This window comes from Podarcis pityusensis (assembly GCF_964106645.2).
Source record: "Podarcis pityusensis genome assembly, chromosome: 8".
NCBI lineage: Eukaryota > Metazoa > Chordata > Lepidosauria > Squamata > Lacertidae > Podarcis > Podarcis pityusensis.
In genome coordinates, this window is record NC_138033.1 from 58,814,512 (window position 1) to 58,832,255 (window position 17,744).

Genomic DNA, 17,744 nt, shown 5'->3' on the forward strand with positions numbered 1-17,744 from the left:
TTTCTTCGGATGGGGTGGGGGTGGCGCCTCCCATCTTGCCTCCCGTCAGTTATGGACATATCATCGTGTCATACATATATTCTCTTGATTTAGATTTTAAACACGGCCCGGAAACACTTTGGCGCGGGAGGAAACCAGCGCATCCGTTTCACGTTGCCCCCCTTGGTCTTCGCTGCCTACCAGCTCGCTTTCCGCTATAAGGAGAATTCTAAAGTGGTGAGTGAACCGAGCCCAAGATGCAAATCCTGACAGGTTTTTCCTCTCTTAAGAACATAAGAAGAGCCTGCTGGACCAGGCCAGTGGCGCATCTAGTCCAGCATCCTGTTCTCACGGTGGCCAACCAGGGAGAGGCTTCTTCTGGGAAGCCTGCAAGCAGAATTCAAGTACCAGAGCACACTCTCCTCCTGTGGCTTCCAGCAACTAGTATTCAGAAGCATTGCTGCCTCTGAAAGGGGAGGCTGAGCATAGCCATCATGACTAGCAGCCGTCAGTGGCCTTTATCCTCCATTAGATAGGGCTTGGGTAGAAACAGTTGAATAAGAGACAGTAAAATGGCAAGCTGCAAGAGATAAAGTGCTTAAAGAGAGAGGGAGAGAGACATATTCAGTGATCAAGGGTTAAATACAGTGGTACCTCGGGTTACAGACGCTTCAGGTTACAGACTCCGCTAACCCAGAAATAGTACCTCGGGTTAAGAACTTTGCTTCAGGATGAGAACAGAAATTGTGCAGCGGCAGTAGGAGGCCCCATTAGCTAAAGTGGTACCTCAGGTTAGGAACAGTTTCAGGTTAAGAACGGACCTCCAGAACGAATTAAGTTCTTAACCCAAGGTACCACTGTATCTTAAAACTTTCAGGAACTGCCCCCCACATGGAATAGAGCAACAACAAAAAGCTGTTTCCTTGAGCCTATCTACATGGGACTGGAACCCTTGTCAACCTGGGATATAAATATTCACAGATTTGGGTTTTCCGTAATTTGTTCACGTTGCAGAATTCCAGTTCTTGTTGCAGACAATGTGGAAATGTTAAGTGGAGCCCTCTTCTTGGTCCTCTCTACCAAGTTTGCTTCTTGTTTCTGTTGTACTTTTTTTGACACAGTATTTTCCTTTGATGTCTTGGGGTGGTTTCCCCCCTACTTTTAGGATGACAAATGGGAAAAGAAATGCCAGAAGATCTTCTCGTTTGCGCACCAGACGATCAGCGCTTTGATCAAGGCCGAGCTGGCAGAGCTCCCTCTGCGGCTGTTCCTCCAGGGGGCGCTGGCGGCAGGAGAGATCGGGTTTGAGAACCATGAAACGGTGGCTTACGAATTCATGTCCCAGGTGGGCTCGGCAAAGGTTTTTCTTCCCACTGTTTCCAAAAACATAAGTTCGATGTGTAGACTGGTCTGATAACAGAGTTGCACATGCTTATTCTATGGGGTTGAACCCTGTGCCGGATCAAGAGCCTTAACTGAATAAGGACCTAATTAGTGTTCTACTGGAGAGCATCCTGTTCTCACCAGTAGCTATCAATAGCCCTTCATGAATTTTCTTATCTTTTAAAGCCATCCAAGTTGGTGGCCCTCACTGCCTCCTATGGGAAGGTGTTTTGTAGATTAAGTATGCACTGCATAAAGTACTTCCTTTTATGTGTCCTGAATCTTCTAGCACCCAGTCTCATTGGACGTCCCTGGCATGCATAATTTTATAAACTTCTATCATGTCACCCCTTCCTTGCCTGTTCTCTCAAAGTCCTATATTGGATGTCTGCCTGCAATTGATGGACTATATTTGGTTTTCATAGCTCGGTCCTTCCTTTCTATGGAATGGAAATGTGTGTGATAAACTTCAATACAGTGAATGTAGGAAGATGCCTTTGAGTGCGCCCAACTTAATTCAAGTGTTTCACTGGTATCTCCTTTTCTGGATCTTAAGGCAGGTGGCTTCCCCAGCTCTGCTGCCTGAGACCCTTTTAATACCCAGAGATTTCAGGGACTGATGCAGAGACTTCGCACATGGGAATCAGGTGCTCAACCCACTCCCCGCTCTCCCTAAAAAGAGCAAAAGATCCTGTATAGCTACCCTCTCCTGGCAAGGAGATCCAACTGAAATGATCTTACGAAGCAGAGCAAGATGTGCTATAGACAGTGTGCTAGGAGACTGGCCAGAAGCATGGCATCGAGACATCAGAGAAGTACTTCATCCTCCAAAGTGCCATGCAAACAATTTTATTAATTTCATAAAATTTGTACATCACTGAATTGGAGAACAACAACAACCCTCAAAAGTGGTTTACCAAAGATAAAATAATGACACGATCACTAAGAAAAGTTGACAATATTTTACAACTAGCAGTACTTTATGACTAATAATTTAAAATAACAATAGACTAAAAACAGATTAGAACTCGCATCAACTTTATAAAACACCTGAGTTAGGCTTGTCCTAAACAAAAGTGGTGTAAGGGGATCATATAGGCCAGGGTTTCCCAAACTTGGGTCTCCAGCTGTTTTTGGATTACAGTTTCCATCATCCTTGACCACTGGTCCTGCTGGCTAGGGATCATGGGAGTTAAAACAACTGCAGGGCCTCATATTCCCCATTCCTGGTGTAGAAAGTCGTCTTGAACATCCCCTTCTCTCGTGTTCCAGGGAGCTGAGAGCTCTAGCTTTCTTCGCTTGTTTGTTTTTGTGAAAGCCAGGAATTGCCACAAAGCCAGTAATCAAAACTTCCGGCTGCCCGTCCTCCCTCCCTCATTTCTCTTCTGAATCAGGCGTTCTCTCTGTACGAAGACGAAATCAGTGACTCAAAAGCCCAGCTGGCTGCAATCACCCTGATAATTGGGACATTTGAGCGGATGAAATGTTTTGGTGAGGAGAACCACGAGCCCCTGAGGACCCAGTGCGCCCTGGCGGCTTCCAAGCTGCTGAAGAAGCCGGATCAGTGCCGAGCTGTCAGTACCTGCGCCCATCTCTTCTGGTCCGGCCGGAACATGGACAAGAACGGAGAGGAGGTGAGGGGGTGACTTGGACCGCAGCTCTTCCATCAGCTCCAGGAAGCCCAGCAGCTGCCTGGCCCTGCTCCTGGGGTGGGGTGGGAGTCTGCTACTGTCCCAGAATCTGCCCAGCCTTTCCACTTACTGATGCTGATTCTGACTTGGATTTGAGGGGTTGTCTGTGTGCCGAGGGTGTGGTCCTCTACGTGATCCTAAGACATTACTGCGTTGCGGGGGTTGGATTATAGATGACTACTTGCATCCCTTCCAGTTCTGCCATTCTCTGATTCTGTGGTCTAAAAGCAAACTTTCTGAAGTTAAGCAGGCGTGAGTCTGATCAGTGCCTGGATGACAGACTCTAGGGCTGGGCGATTCCTGGTTTTCAACATTGCAATATATCACCAGCTAAACATTGTGATAAACTGATATATCACAATGTCTGAAATAAGGATGGAGCTGTGTAGAGGCGCTGGCTGGCTTCACAGTTTTTCCCATGTCGTGGTTTGCATAGTGCGCACACGCATCATGATTCGCAATATATTGTCCAGTCAAAAATTATGAAACCGATCTCACAATATGGACTTCAAATCAATTTTGGACGATATATCGCCCAGCCCTAACACACATCATGATTTGTGATATATTCCCCGGTCAAAAATTATGAAACTGATATCACAATATGGGCTTCAAACCAATATCTCTCCCAGCCCTATGATAGACTGCCTGGTAACCTTGCATTCTCTGCCTTGGGTTTCATGACGGAAGCAAGGTGGGAAGAGAAATGTGCTTCAGTCAGGGGTAGGGAACCAAAAGTGCCCCTCGTGGCTTCCCTTTCTGGCCATTAGGACTCTCCCCAGACTACACCTTTTACCAGTCTTCCTCCACACTCTCCTCTTGAGTGTTTTTCGCCTGGGAAGAATGTGTCCTTGAGCTCTCAACTTTGGCTTTCCTGAACAGTGGGGGATTAGAGAAGGGCAGTGTGTGCTCGCCCTACTCTACCAAGCTATGTTTTGTTCCTTTGCCCACTTTTGCCTCTGGTCCCACCCAGTGCTGGAATGTGGCTCTCACCAGGTTGCTTAGAATGGAATGTGGCCCCTCTGGCTTTGGATAACTTCATAGGCTGAGGTGAACACTGAAGCTGAGAAAGGATCCCCACTCCTGTACTAAATGAAATAGCTTCTTGCAAAATAGCCCCGTTGAATATGGCTGGGCTAAGCCGAGTAAATACTCATAGGTTGGAGGTGGAAAAACAAGTTGGTGGTGACAGTGACTGTGTAGCTATTTGCATGCAGTTGGGACTTGCTGGCTGAGTTGCAGTTGCAGTGGGGTGAGGGCAGGAACGGGGTAAGTTATGCCCCAAGAAAGTAAGACTTGGGTACAGTCATACCTCATGTTACGTTTGCTTCATGTTATGTTCTTTCAGGTTACGTCCCGCGGCAACCCGGAAGTACAGGAAAGGGTTACTTCCGGGTTTTGCCACTCTCACATGCGCAAAATGACGTCATGCGCATGCACAGACATGCCGCTGTGGGTTGCGTTCTTTTCATGTTGCGAACAGGTCTCCGGAACGGATCCTGTTTGCAACCAGAGGTACCACTGTATATGGAAGATGCTGACCAGCTCTTTTCTGTTTGGTGCTTAGCTCCACGGCGGGAAGAGAGTCATGGAGTGCTTGAAAAAGGCATTAAAAATAGCAAATCAGTGCATGGACCCCTCTCTCCAAGTCCAGCTCTTCATAGAAATTCTCAACAGATACATCTACTTCTACGAAAAAGAGAACGATGCGGTAAGCGGAAGAGTGCCGAAACAGCACATGTGTTTGGAGGTCTTCTCAGTGGGGAAGGCTGGGCTTGGATGCCAGTGGCCTCCCAGATGTTGCTGAACTACAGCTCCCATCATCCCTGCCTGTTGGCCTTCCAAACTGGCTAGGACAGATGGGCATTGGAGTCCAGCAACATCTGGAAGACTGCAGGCCCCCCCCCAGTCTAAATAAATACTTGATATGTGATAGAAGCCTGACAGCTCCGCGTTTTCCTCTGAATAGCAGTGGAGTTTTCCCTCTGTTCCCTTTCCCCCGCATCCAAGTTGTTCGTTCCATCTTTTGGAGATCCTGGGTATTTCACAAGCCGGTCGAAGACCCTGCATGGGAAAAGCAGCTGTGATGGAGGGAATGCATTAAACGCTCCATTCACACTGGCAGCGAGTTCCTGCCTTGTGGATCTGTTTTGCAGTGTGGCTGCAGACCTACAGAGTAGGGGTGTGTGTGTGTCCACTTGCTGGGGATAATGGGAGTCAGAGTCCGGCACAATCTGGAAGGCTGCAGATTCCTTATCCCTGATTTATGTAGTTACTTAGGGTTGTGCTCAACATATCGCTAGGCAAAATATTACACCAGTGTCCGGATTTCACCATGTGCAGCAGAGCCTTGTCCCCTTCCCCTGTGCCTCCAGCTAAATCTGTTCTTTGAACTCCCCCAACCCTCTAGAGCCAGATTAGGGGACTGCAGGGTATGCATTGGGGGAGGGGAAGAGCATTTGGGGTAGGGTGGCCATTGGAGCTAATCCTTACACTATCACAATTATGTAGTTGAATACCGCCCCTGATCATCTTAGTCCCAAGCACTGCGAGGAAAAATAGTTGCAGGGTAGCTTATCTGCAGCTACCGATTTCTTCACTGGGAAGCACCCAGAATATTTTTTATTTTATTTTATCTGTTTCTATAGAGCCGTTCTTCAAAGCAGATTGCAGGGCGGGAACCGCTGCATGATTCAGTTGGGCGGCTAGTTCCATGGACTAATAAACCCAGCTGCCTTTTGCATCCTGCCTTCGTTATACACATTGCTCTCTTCCTTCTGATCGAAGGTTTTGACTTCCTGTTTTTTCCCCCCACACGCTGGGCTTTGTTGGTTCTTTTCCTTTCTCAGGTGACAATTCAGGTTTTGAATCAGCTCATACAGAAAATCCGGGAAGACCTCCCTAACCTTGAATCGACCGAGGAAACGGAACAGATCAACAAACACTTTCACAACACGCTGGAGCACCTGCGCTTGAGGAGAGAGTCCCCCGAGTCGGAGGGCCCCATCTACGAAGGGCTGGTCATATAGAGGGGGAGCCTCCTGTGCGTTTGCACCACACCCAACCGGATCACCTTTCCATTTACAACACAGTACCTGGGTTTTGTTTTTATTACGGCGATGCTAGAGTTTTCATAGATTTGTGCCTTTCAGAAGTGCCAAGTTAGGCTATCTGCGCTCTCTCTCTCTCCTTTTTTTGCTTTCGTTTCTGTACTTGGCATGTATGTGCGACATGTTCAGCGCTTTGCTTCCAAGCACTTGCGTTCACCACTTCTACCAGGTTTCTTCCCCCCCCCCCACCCCAACCTCTTGGACCAGCAGCTCTGTAGAGACCATCAGAAAAATTAGCATGGCTGAAGTCATTCCTTCCTTTTAAAATAAATAAATAAATAAATAAAACCCATGTGGCAATGCCTCCCCCTGCCTCTCTCTCTCCCCCCTCTCTTGCATTCTAATTTGTCTTAGATAACGTCTCTTCTCTGCCCCCCCCAGCTCAGAAACCTTTAATGTCCTAACCTGGCTTTCCACCTGCAAGTGTTAATAGGTAGGGGGTGTGTGTTGGTTAGTTTTTACAGAGAGCTTTCATTTTCTTTATAGGTTGGATTCTGCTTCTACCCTTTCCCCCCTCCCCACCCCCTGAGGTTATGTCAGATTTTTCTTCCCTCCTATCCCTCCCCCACCCCTCTTAAAAACTAGAATATATTAATGCATGTTTTTGGAGTTGTAAAGCACCATGCTTAAAAATTAAATTCAGAAGTTTATATTTTGCATATGGAGGCTCTGTGACCTGCGGTGGAGGGCCAGTCATTGTGCACAGGGCGCTATTTATCAAGGAAACTTTATTTCCGCATAGTATTGAGGAGGAGGAGGTGGAGAAAAGTAATAGATGAATTGTGGTCTCTATATAGTTCTATGTATAACCTTCGTTACTGTAAAATTTAGAGGGGTGGGGGAACGCATTACACAGTTCTGCTCCGTATCATGAATTTGCACCAGTGAAACCAATAAAGTTGCTATTAACGAGTCTGGCTCTGAATGTCTCCCATTGCGTCTAAAGCGGAGGGGTAGCCATCGTGGTGTCCTGTGGGTGCCGTTGAGCTACAGCTCCCATTGTCTCTGCCCCGTTGGCCATGCTGGCTGGAGCCGATGGGAATTGGAGTACAACAACGTCCAGGCAGGGACACAGGTTCTCCACTCTGTTTTAAAGGTTGGGTTTCTCCCCTGCCCAAGTTTGAACAAGGTTCCATCATCCCCCCCCCCAAAAAAAAACCCAAGAAAGGACAGCCTTTTGGCTTAAGCTAGGGATGGGGAACCTGTGACCCAATGGTCGGGGCCATAATGGGAGTCATAGGCCATCAACAACACCTGTCTTGTGTCTGTCCCTACCCCAAACTCATTCAACACCAGGCGTCTATCTACAGCAGGCATAGGCAAACGCCGGCCCTCCAGATGTTTGGGACTACAATTCCCATCATCCCTGACCACTGGTCCTGTTAGCTAGGGATGATGGGAATTGTAGTCCCAAACATCTGGAGGGCCGGAGTTTGCCTATGCCTGGTCTGCAGTGTGAGCAAGCAGATGGTCAGGTTTATATTTATAGTTATTCTTGGTTGTAGTTGGCTCTTCCACCCGTAGATACCTGGAGCGACCTGCAGAAAAAAGGGGGCAGAAACACTAAAAGCAACCCCTGTTAAACCATCACTGAAAGTGGCAACTAAAACAGCAGCAGAATTGGATAGTAAAGCCCAGAGGAAAAGATACAAAAATCCAGCACTGTCAGAAGGGAGGGACCCATTGCAACGAGTAATGTTTGATGTTTTATCATGTTTTTAATATTTTGCTGGGAGCCGCCCAGAGTGTCTGGGGAAACCCAGCCAGATGGGCGGGGTATAAAGAAATTATTATTATAGTAACCACATGTAGCACAACTTAATTTTAAATGGATGTAAAACGGCCCCTGGGGGCAGGGATTTAATGTCAAAATTCAGCACTGATCAAACAGAAAGGCCACTGAAAAGCAGACGTCTCCTACAAACTCTGTGAGCTCCTCAGAAACTAGTCTCCTGTGTGCCACCTGGAGGCGACTCCTATGCCTGGTCTACTGCTTCATGTTTTCAAGTGACTCTTGGCCACTTTGATGCCGACGCTGTTAGGGTGGTGAGCCAAAAGCTTTCTGGTATGGAGATGCTGGCCTGGATCCAAAGAGCACTTGCATGAATGGAAAGGCACTTTCACTCTTGGAAGACTCCCGCTTGTGGTACAGCACCTTCTCCCTCCCTCCTGGGAATGTCTCACCACCTGCCGTTTTAGAAGGTCATTGATCCTTGGGAATGCTGGCTGCCATCTGATTGTGTTAGATCCTGCCAAGCTGTCAGTCTACAGCAGGAAGTGCAGAACATAAGAGTCTGCTGAGTCAGGCCAATGGTCCGCCTAGGCCAACATCCGTTCAATCCCCAATGGCATCTCCTAGTGAGTCTGGGAGATGCTGTTACCTAGACGCTGCTGACAGTCAGTGTAGGCAATACTGAACTAGATGGACTAAATGGTAGGCAGCTTCATGTGTTTCTGTGATATACATGGAGTGGGTGGTGCTGTGGGTTAAACCACAGAGCCTAGGACTTGCCAATCAGAAGGTTGGCGATTCGAATCCCCACGACGGGGTGAGCTCCCATTGCTCGGTCCCTGCTCCTGCCAACCTAGCAGTTCGAAAGCACGTCAAAGTGCAAGTAGATAAATAGGTACCGCTCCGGCGGGAAGGTAAACGGCGTTTCCGTGCGCTGCTCTGATTTGCCAGAAGTGGCTTGGTCATGCTGGCCACATGACCCGGAAGCTGTACGCCAGCTCCCTTGGCCAGTAAAGCGAGATGAGCGCCGCAATCCCAGAGTCAGCCATGACTGGACCTAATGGTCAGGGGTCCCTTTACCTCCTTAGAAGATGGTCCTATCTAGCCCAGGACTGGCCCTCTCCAGATGTTAGAGTCAATTCCCATTTGCCCCAGGAGGCATGACCAATGATTAGGGGAGAGGGGAGTTGTTTAGTCCATGAAACATCTGCAGAGAAGTTTGCACTGGTATGGCAGCAACTCTGAAAGAGTTCCAGGTCTTTTAGTAGGAAATGGAATTGGGCCCCTTTGGGCATGCAAATCTTGTCATCTGCTAAGCACAGAGCTGATGCCAATAAACCCACATCTTAGCAGCTTTCTGTGTTTATTTTCCAAGTTAGCAAGGTGCCTTCCTTAAAGCATTTCCATAACATGTTAAAGGTGCTTCACAATCATGAAAGCCGATAAGCTGACTTTGACTAGAACATCAAAGTGGATTAGCTAAGGTTGAGCAAATCACCTCCTTTTGACCCAGTTCTCCAATATTAAAAACATTTATGAAATACATACAAATGCACCATTGACCTACCAAAGGCTAGACCAGTTCACGGTTCATGATGCCAATTTATTATGATACAATGAAGCATGGGATTCTTGAGGTGGGAGATGCTAAGAGACACTGACTACAGGAAATATCTCTAAAATACATAGGATGCGGAAGTCTGTTGAACTGAACTTCAGCAGGCCTGAATGGGTCATGTTGCTAATCTTTCCATCTGTAGGAAAATTATGTACAGGCGGTAACAGCCCTGTCTGATGAACTGCAGTGACTGCTGTGTTGGAGCAACTTGCAGTGCTAAGCTATGTTATGCTGTCCTTTGTAGCTATACACATCAGGGGTGGAGGAACCCGTGAACCTCCAGCTGTGGTTCTGCTCTCACAAGGTCTCACCAGCATGGCCAATGGCCAACCCTAAACGACTCGGGCCCCAAGAACCTGAAAGACTGCCTCCTTCCCTACAGACCCTCTTGGGTGCTGAGATTGGCAGACGGGAGCCTCTAGGGCAGGGGTGTCCAAACTTGTTGAGCTTTTGTTAGGATTGAAGTTGCTGACCTTGTTTTACGATTTTACCCCAGGTGGGCAGGGTTAGGCTCCCGGGCCGGACTTTGGACATGCCTGCTCTAGGGTGTTCCTCTGCCATCAGAAGCACGGGGAGGTGGCCTTTTCTGTGGCAGCCCCTAAGTTGTGGAACTCCTTCCACACAGAGGTGCACCTGGTACTTTCTATTACACAGTTTCCAGAATTAAATTGATTGCTGACATTTGTATATCACCAATTTTTCCAAGGAGCTCAAGGTGCTGTACATGGTTTTCCCCTCCCGATTTTATCCTCACAACAACCCTGTGAAGTAGGCTAGGCTGAGAAACTGGACCAAGGTCACCCAGTGAGCTGCATGGCAGAGTGAGGATTTGAAGCCTGGTCTCTCCCATGTCCTAGTCTTGACACTCTAACCATTTACACCACACTAGCTCTAAAATGCAGATGACATAAGTCTTTAACCTGGCTTTTGACACTTGAGATGTGTATCTTTAGGTTTGTTTTGATACACAGGCAGCCACAATAATCCAACTATTGAAGGCAACTCATCATCTGCTTTAGCACGTATCTTGGGAGTGGTCTTGAATTCAACTGCACTAGAATCTGCAGCTAACTAAAAACCTTTCAGGTTAAAGCTGCTGTGTTAAATCTTGCTGCCCTGTTACACCTGCTTGCCTCGGGTTAAGCCTTTCCTCCCCATTTGCACCTCTGCAATGCAAATGCCCCCTACAGCCAATGCAGCAATCAGGCTTGGAAACAGCCTTCCATTGGCTCTAATAGAAAAGGGGGGAAAGGAGGCAGTGGGGTAGATTGAAAGCTCCATGGGCCTCATCTGGCCTCCCATCCCATAATTCCCCACCCCTGCTTGAATGAAAACCTTGATCATTATTTTTTGCAGTTAAGTGCACAAACATACAGTGTTAAATAGGCAGTGCATTTCATAGCATTGCAGACAGAATTCCACTGACTGCTAACTCTTAAGAGCTAAGGCTCCAGTTTTAAGATGCCCAATGTATGAATTGAGTTTCCTTACAACAATATCAATAATCGATCAGTCCTCATTGAGCATACATTAGCACTGCAGGATATTAGTTGCAAAGTCTTGTATTTTCTCAAAACAGCGCTGAATTTTCTAAATTTCTGCAGCACTGCAAAATAAAATATAAAAATCCAGCACATGTTTGAGGGTAGAATGTTGCAAGGCCATCTTTCGAATGCAGACAAGTCTTTAGGTCTTCAGACTAGCGTACAATCAATGTTTCTTTCTCAAATGAAAAAAAACACATCACTCTTAAAACCTGTTCTCTCGCCTTAAATGTTCTCACAGGAACATATTGGGGTGGATCTTAGCTTTCCCCGGGCACAACAGTTTGAAAAAAGCTTTTCTGAAACTCATGTGGCACAAAGGGTATAAAATGGGGTTAATGGCTGAATTCAACCACAGGAGCCAAAAGGAGGCTTCGTAGAGAGCATGTGGGATGCATTTCCCATGGCAAGCTGCTCTGATGATCATCAGCAGTGTGTAAGGAGCCCAACAAAGAGCGAAAATGCAGACGATGATGGCCAAAGATTTGGCCACTTTTTTATCTCGGGAAAGCCGGAACCTGCTAGCCATGGTGTTGGCAACCTCTGTTTTTCTCTTGGTGGTGGAAAGACTCTCCAGGGCTTTGTAGAAACCATCCCATGGGGATTTAGTCTGAAGATCTACTTGCAAAGGCAGAAGGTCTTGGTTGACGTTAAAATCGGCCGGCTGGCTCTGGAGGTGACCAATGCTGAGCTGCTGGACTGCAGGTTCAGCAAAGGAGGAGCTGCTTGCTGTCTTCTCCTTACTCCTTTTCTGGCTCACTTTCATAAAAAAGTTGGGGTGTTCTTGCTTCTCCCGGGGGCGACTTTTGCCGCCTCTGTGACTGAGTGGCAGCGTCTCCCTCCTCAGTGGGGTCCTCTTCCTAATGTTGATGTAAATGCTTAAGTTGAAGTAGGAGACGCTGATGAAAGGAGTGAAGAACTCTATCGTGGAGGCAATCATGAGGAAGTACCAATTGTAGAAGAACTCAGCATAACACTCTTTCTCGGGCAGGATGCTTCGATGTGCAATGTATTCCCAGCTGATGATCGCTGGGCCATAAAGGAGAAATGCTGCTACCCAGACCATGACCATTTTTACCACTGTGTTCCTGGTCATCCCCTTCTGAGCTCTGTAACTCACCTAGGTGGAAAGGTAAGAGGAAGAGTCAGGTGATGACTATACCATTAAAAACCCATTGCCATTAAAAAACCCCATGTTGTTTCTGGGATTGTGGAAGTGCTCATGGAATAGCTGCACTAGCTGCTGCTCTCGGCCACAGGCTGAAATTAATTTTCAGCCTTTCTGCAGCCAGGTGTGTGAAGGTTGAAAACAGGTTTGTCCTGCTCCCTTAGGGCAAGAAATGCAAATAGGTCTGAGAAGAGGGCTGGGATCGGTGTGATGGCTGCTGGTGTCCCAAAGTTTTCTGCTTAGAGCAGGGGAAAGTGGTGGGGACTGTGATATTAGCTCAGCAGGGATGCTGAGATGCTTAGTGGGAATTGGAATGATGTGATGAAGTTGGGCAGAATAAGGAAGAGTGGCTTGAGCATCACAATAGTGGGTGCCAGAGAGCCAGGGGTGGAGGGAGGTCACAAAGGAATTGGGACAGGACGAAGAACAGCTTGGCAGAAAATGAATGGTAAATGGGGGCTTTGGGAGGGGGTTTTATTTCTTTTGCAGAGGGGCAGCTATGGGTCCCAGAAGCAATTTTGTTGGGGTGGGGAGAGGTAAATACCACGCCTCTGAAATTTTTAGCTACAGGTCCTTGAACAGACAAATGCAAGAAGTTTCCTAACATTCAAGCTATGACAGGAGTGTACATTTTTGCTTTGATAAGTGACTTCTCATGGCTGTTCTTTTGTACCAAGAAGCTCCTTGCATGTGGATGAAATGGATGCACTCAAGCCACTTTGCATTTTACTCTGGCTTGTGTTTACAATGCTAGAGGTGGTGGAGAAAGAGAGGAGGGGAGGAGAGCTTATTTTCCAAAGGAATGTGAAAGCCTCACAGCATGCATCTGATTACCATAGGGCAGTGAGGGCTGAGATTAATACCTAGAGGAAATTATGGTAGCGCCACGAACAAAACGTTGGGAAGAGGAATGCAATAAAAGCACTTCACCGCAAGCCCTTTGATAAAGGGAAAGCGATCTCAATGATAGAACGAGGTCCAGAATAAAGTTGGTTTTGCTGCGGGTTTAGCTCTCACAGCTCCCTGAAGGTCACTCAAATTATTCAGGGTGGTTGGCTGGTGCAGTCCTGAAATGCTAGCGACAAAGATCTGGAGCAGGGTTCGGCACCCTGCAGTACTAAGGCCACATGTGTCTGCCAAGGCTAATTTTATGTGGTCCTTGCACTAATTTCAGGTGGGTAGTAAGGAAAGGTGAAAAGAGGGGAAAGGGAGTGGAAGAGAGAGATAAGGGGATGGCAGGGAGAGAGGGAGGTAGAGAGTGAGAGAGTGAATGAGAAAGGGGTGGAAGAGAGGAAGAGAAGGGTTGGCAGAAATAGAGAAAAGGAGAAAGAGAGAGATGGCAAAAAGAAAAGGGAATTGGGGTGGCAGAATGGGATGGCACAGAGAGAGGCACAAAGAGAGAAAGGGTGGCATAAAAAGAGAGGGAAGGGGGTAAGGGAGGGCAGAGAAAGAGATAAAAGACACACAGAGAGAAAGAGATAAAAGATACACACAGAGAGAGAAAGGGAAGAGGTGGAAGAAAGATAAGAGTCCCCACTCACTTTGACTCTGGCCTCATCCACAAATATTATGCAGCCCCTGAAAGATTACCCCCTAGGGAATTTGGCCCTCAGCAATTACAGAGAAAAATGGAGCTACACAGCATATAACCAATTTTTCATAATTGGGAGGTATTGATAATGGGAATTAACATACTGATGGAGTAACAGGAGAGCAAACAAAAGCAACTTCCTAGTCCCAAAGCCCTGGGACTTTGGAAGGCCTTAAGAAGCTCAGGGTGTCAGTAGTAGAAAGCGATGCCCCTTACCGCCTTTGTCACAGAGATGAATCTGTCAAAACTGATCAAAACAATGTTGAAGACGGAGGCGCTGCAGACCAGGTAATCGGCCACCAGCCAGAGCTTGCACAAGCCCTTTCCAAACTTCCACTCGCCTGTCAGGATGTAAGGGATGTACAGAGGGATGCAAAATCCACCTGTGGATATTGACCAAGAAACAGCACTGGTGAGAGAGTCTTAGCCCAGCTTTCTTACCAGAGAGACAGGTTTTGAGGTGGAGGAACTTTCAAACAAATATACATCCCACCCTCCCCATTACACAGAACATGAATTCGGAGGTGGCACAGTCAAATATCAGTTGGAGACCTCCATTTTGTCAGAATACTTAAGGCAGGGGTAGGCTAGGTGATTATTGTTTGCACTCCAATTGTCCAGCTGGGGCTCTAGTTTTGTGTCTGCAATGAGGTTAGCTGACACAAGAGGGGGAGTCTTCCTTTGGTGGCCCCGCACTTGTGGAAATCTGTTCCTATGCAATACATCAGACTCCATCACTGCAGGGCTTTAAATAAAGTGTGTGTGTGTGTGTGTGTGTGTGTGTGTGTGTGTGTGTGTATACGTGCATATGTAATAATTCATGCTTGTGAATGGGGGTGTATGCCATTCCAGGACATATTTTATTTTCCATTCTGTGTCAAAAACTACATTATGGCAGTGTCTTCCTGGTGTATGTAGTGAGATGAACCAAACACATTCTGCAACCTTTCTCACACCACAACAAAATCATACAGCTTGTACAGCAGAAATCAGTTCTCAGTCTGCTTTCTCCAGACTGTCATTTGCTGCAAACAGACAGCCAGTGCTACTAAATAGTACACTAAAGGTTCCTTAAAGATTTAGTTTAGCACATGTTTGTAGGCTCAAATACACGAGTGATTTCATATATTGCATGGTATTACAAGATAATCACTCCTGAGTGGAAAGCCCTCCCTTATTCCAGATGTTGCAATTGATTAGATGCCACATAAAAATAAAAACCACCTTTAAGAGCCAGTGTGGTATAGTGGTCAGAGTATTGGACTAGGACCCGGAAGACCAGGGTTCAAATCTCTACTTGCCCATGAAGCTCACAGGGTGACTTTGAGCCAGTCCCTGCCTCATTGCCTAACCTACTTTGCAGGGTTGTTGTGGAGATGAAGAGAGGAGGGGGAGAACTATACACACCACCTTGAGTTCCTTGGAGAGCAAACAATACTTATTGAGAAGTGGTGGAAGCAACCTAATGTGATGTCTACTGATACAGCTACAAGCTACGAATTTTCTCATGTACAATTAACCCAACGATGTGTTGTTGATCATCTGTATAATGCATATGCAAAAACATTTTCTAATCCTGTTTGTGCTTACAAATACACCTGCATAGTGACTTCCTCTATCTACTTACATACATGGTAAGCTGAGGCTGAGAAAGATAAAGCCACATAGAGGCCATTTCAATGGAAGCATCTTGGCTGCAGTTTACTGTTTATCATTTATACAGCGTGTTCATTTTGCCAAGTACCGTACTTTCATCTTGGGTTTCCCTTCACCAAAATCCCCATTGTGTATTATTGTTGTGTTTATATATCTATATATCTATATCTATCTATCTATATCTATCTATCTATCTATCTATCTATCTATCTACATACCCCCCCCAACTTTAAACCCTGCCTTTGCTCCAAAGAGTTCAAGGGAGCCACATGCTTCTCTTCAATTTGATCCTCACAACAACCATGTTGGGTAGGTACAGCTGAGAGACAGTGACTGGCTGAAGCCTCTTCCAGTGAGTTCCATAGATAAGTGAGGATTTGAAACATGGGTCTTTTGGGGCTTAATCTGACATACCAGCCACTACACTGCACTGATTTTGTTACACACACACACACACACACACACACACACACAATTTTTCAGTTAATGTTTCCAAAGTGGTGCCCAAGTAAATAACTGCATTAAAACAATTAAAAATATAAATATCAAATTAGCCTAGCACACAGGAAAAACAGTATTAAAACCCCCACCAATCAGCAGGAAATAGGCAACTTATTAAAAGAGGTTCTGTTCCAAAAGCCCAGCAAAACTAGTTTGCTCACACTTTTGTTAGGGAGCCATATGAAAGAGAATGAAAAATGACAAAGGGTGTTCTGTGGGCTGCAACCATGAAGTTTCTGCTGCTTGAGGAATCAGTCACACCTCCAAATAAGTTGGAACTTGAAACACAGTTTCATTGGCTGATTTTAAACATTGGGGGCTTTCCATATATAATTATTAGTGTGTCCCCCCATTGGGAAAAGGGGCCAAGAGAGGAAGCTTGGGGCCAGATTTCACTTCACCAGATCCAACTTTCTCGATCCCCTGGCCCAGGGTCCTTCAACCTTGTAGCCCAGAAACATCTGGGGACACAACTCCCATCACTCATGACGATTGGCTGAACCGGCCAAGGGTGAAGAATACTGTCCTGGTCCTTGCCCCAAACTCAAGTTGTTTGTGGGGAGCTCCCTGGCTTCACTCACCTACTAAAAGATCAGCAATGGCCAAGTTGAGGAAGAAGAAATTCCCTTGGGTCCGGAGGCTCTTGTCCACCACGAAAGCCAAGATGACCAGCGCGTTGCCCAGCACCGTGATCAGAACCACGAGTCCCATCAGCGAGGCCAGTAGGGCGGAGACGGGCGCGGAGAACTGTCCGTGGTGCTGAAAGTGCCGTTCCTCTCCGGCTGCGCACCCGTTACCCAGCGAGGCTGAGACGCTGGAGAAATTGGTATCCAGCCGCTCTTCCGCCATAGCTGCAGGGAGAGGGGAGGAGAGAAGAAGAGGCAGGGCGGCCGGGGACCCCCAAATTGCAAGGGCGCGATTTCCCCCCAAAAAAGTATTCGTGTTACAAGAGCGAGGAGAAGGGTTTCATCCCTCGACTGAGACGCTCTACTTGGGAGGGCGAGTGAAGCTTCTGGCTTGAGCGCGGGACTTGGTCGGCTTGAGTGAGTCAGCGGTCGTTGGGCTCCCCCCGTCCTCCGTCTGGTGGGGGAGGACGGAAAATGAACGGAGGGACGCGGCCGGGGGATCCGAAAAAGAAGCGGCGGAGATGGAGAGGCGATACAGCCTGCTTTCCTACCTAGTGCATCTGCCAGAATCTGCATCCAATTCAATGCCATTCCCTTGTAAGCTTGAAACTTGCAGAAGGTGTGTGTGTGTGTGTGTGTGTGTGTGTGTGTCCGTGTCCCTCTCCCGCTTAGTGCTGGACTACCGAGTGAACAGACTAAGCACATGCTTAGGTCACCAGCAAAAAAAGAAAAAAGAGAGAGGTTTTTTTTAAAAGAAAGAATTTGATATTTCAAACGACGACAAAGACATAAAGACAACCAAGAGCACCCAAGTGCAGTAGGGGAAAATCAGAACTTTGATAGACGTCCTATCTCCCAACGCCACACTCTCCCCACATTTTTCTGTTCTCTTTTTATTATTCATCCCCACCTAAACTAGGGGGTGTCCAACAAAAGCAGATCAAAATAGCGTGAAAAAAATAGATCTGGTCTTGATCCATGCTTTGTTATTTTAAAATTTTGTTTTTATGCTTGAATTACATATGGGGGGGGGGGGAGATACTATAATCCTTTCAGTGCTTAGAGACTCCAAACGTCTTAAATCCAGCCCTGGCCCCACTATATGGACTTTGGTTCTTTCCCCTCCAGATTTTGCAGTTCTCCCT

The 17,744-nt window shown here is 46.9% G+C and overlaps 2 protein-coding genes across 2 annotated transcripts in view; one reads left to right on the top strand and one right to left on the bottom strand.

Moving 5' to 3' along the window:
• VPS35 (VPS35 retromer complex component) overlaps positions 1-7,075 on the top strand; it is a 37,271-nt gene extending 30,196 nt beyond the window's left edge. Inside the window, exons 13-17 of the mRNA XM_081015522.1 lie at positions 94-216; positions 1,145-1,324; positions 2,757-2,996; positions 4,621-4,764; positions 5,903-7,075. Of these exons, the coding sequence (XP_080871648.1) occupies positions 94-216; positions 1,145-1,324; positions 2,757-2,996; positions 4,621-4,764; positions 5,903-6,082 (867 nt within the window). The 3' untranslated portion in view covers positions 6,083-7,075. The remainder of the gene's footprint in view (positions 1-93; positions 217-1,144; positions 1,325-2,756; positions 2,997-4,620; positions 4,765-5,902) is intronic.
• Positions 7,076-10,180: 3,105 nt separating this feature from the next.
• Positions 10,181-17,250, bottom strand: LOC308482356 (histamine H3 receptor-like). The gene is made up of 3 exons (XM_081015377.1): positions 16,555-17,250; positions 14,033-14,199; positions 10,181-12,177 (listed from the first exon to the last, which is right to left on the bottom strand). The coding sequence occupies exons 1-3, from the start codon at positions 16,820-16,822 to the stop codon at positions 11,293-11,295; spliced, it is 1,320 nt and encodes a 439-aa protein (XP_080871503.1). The 5' UTR covers positions 16,823-17,250; the 3' UTR covers positions 10,181-11,292.
• Between the last annotated feature and the right edge of the window lie 494 nt (positions 17,251-17,744).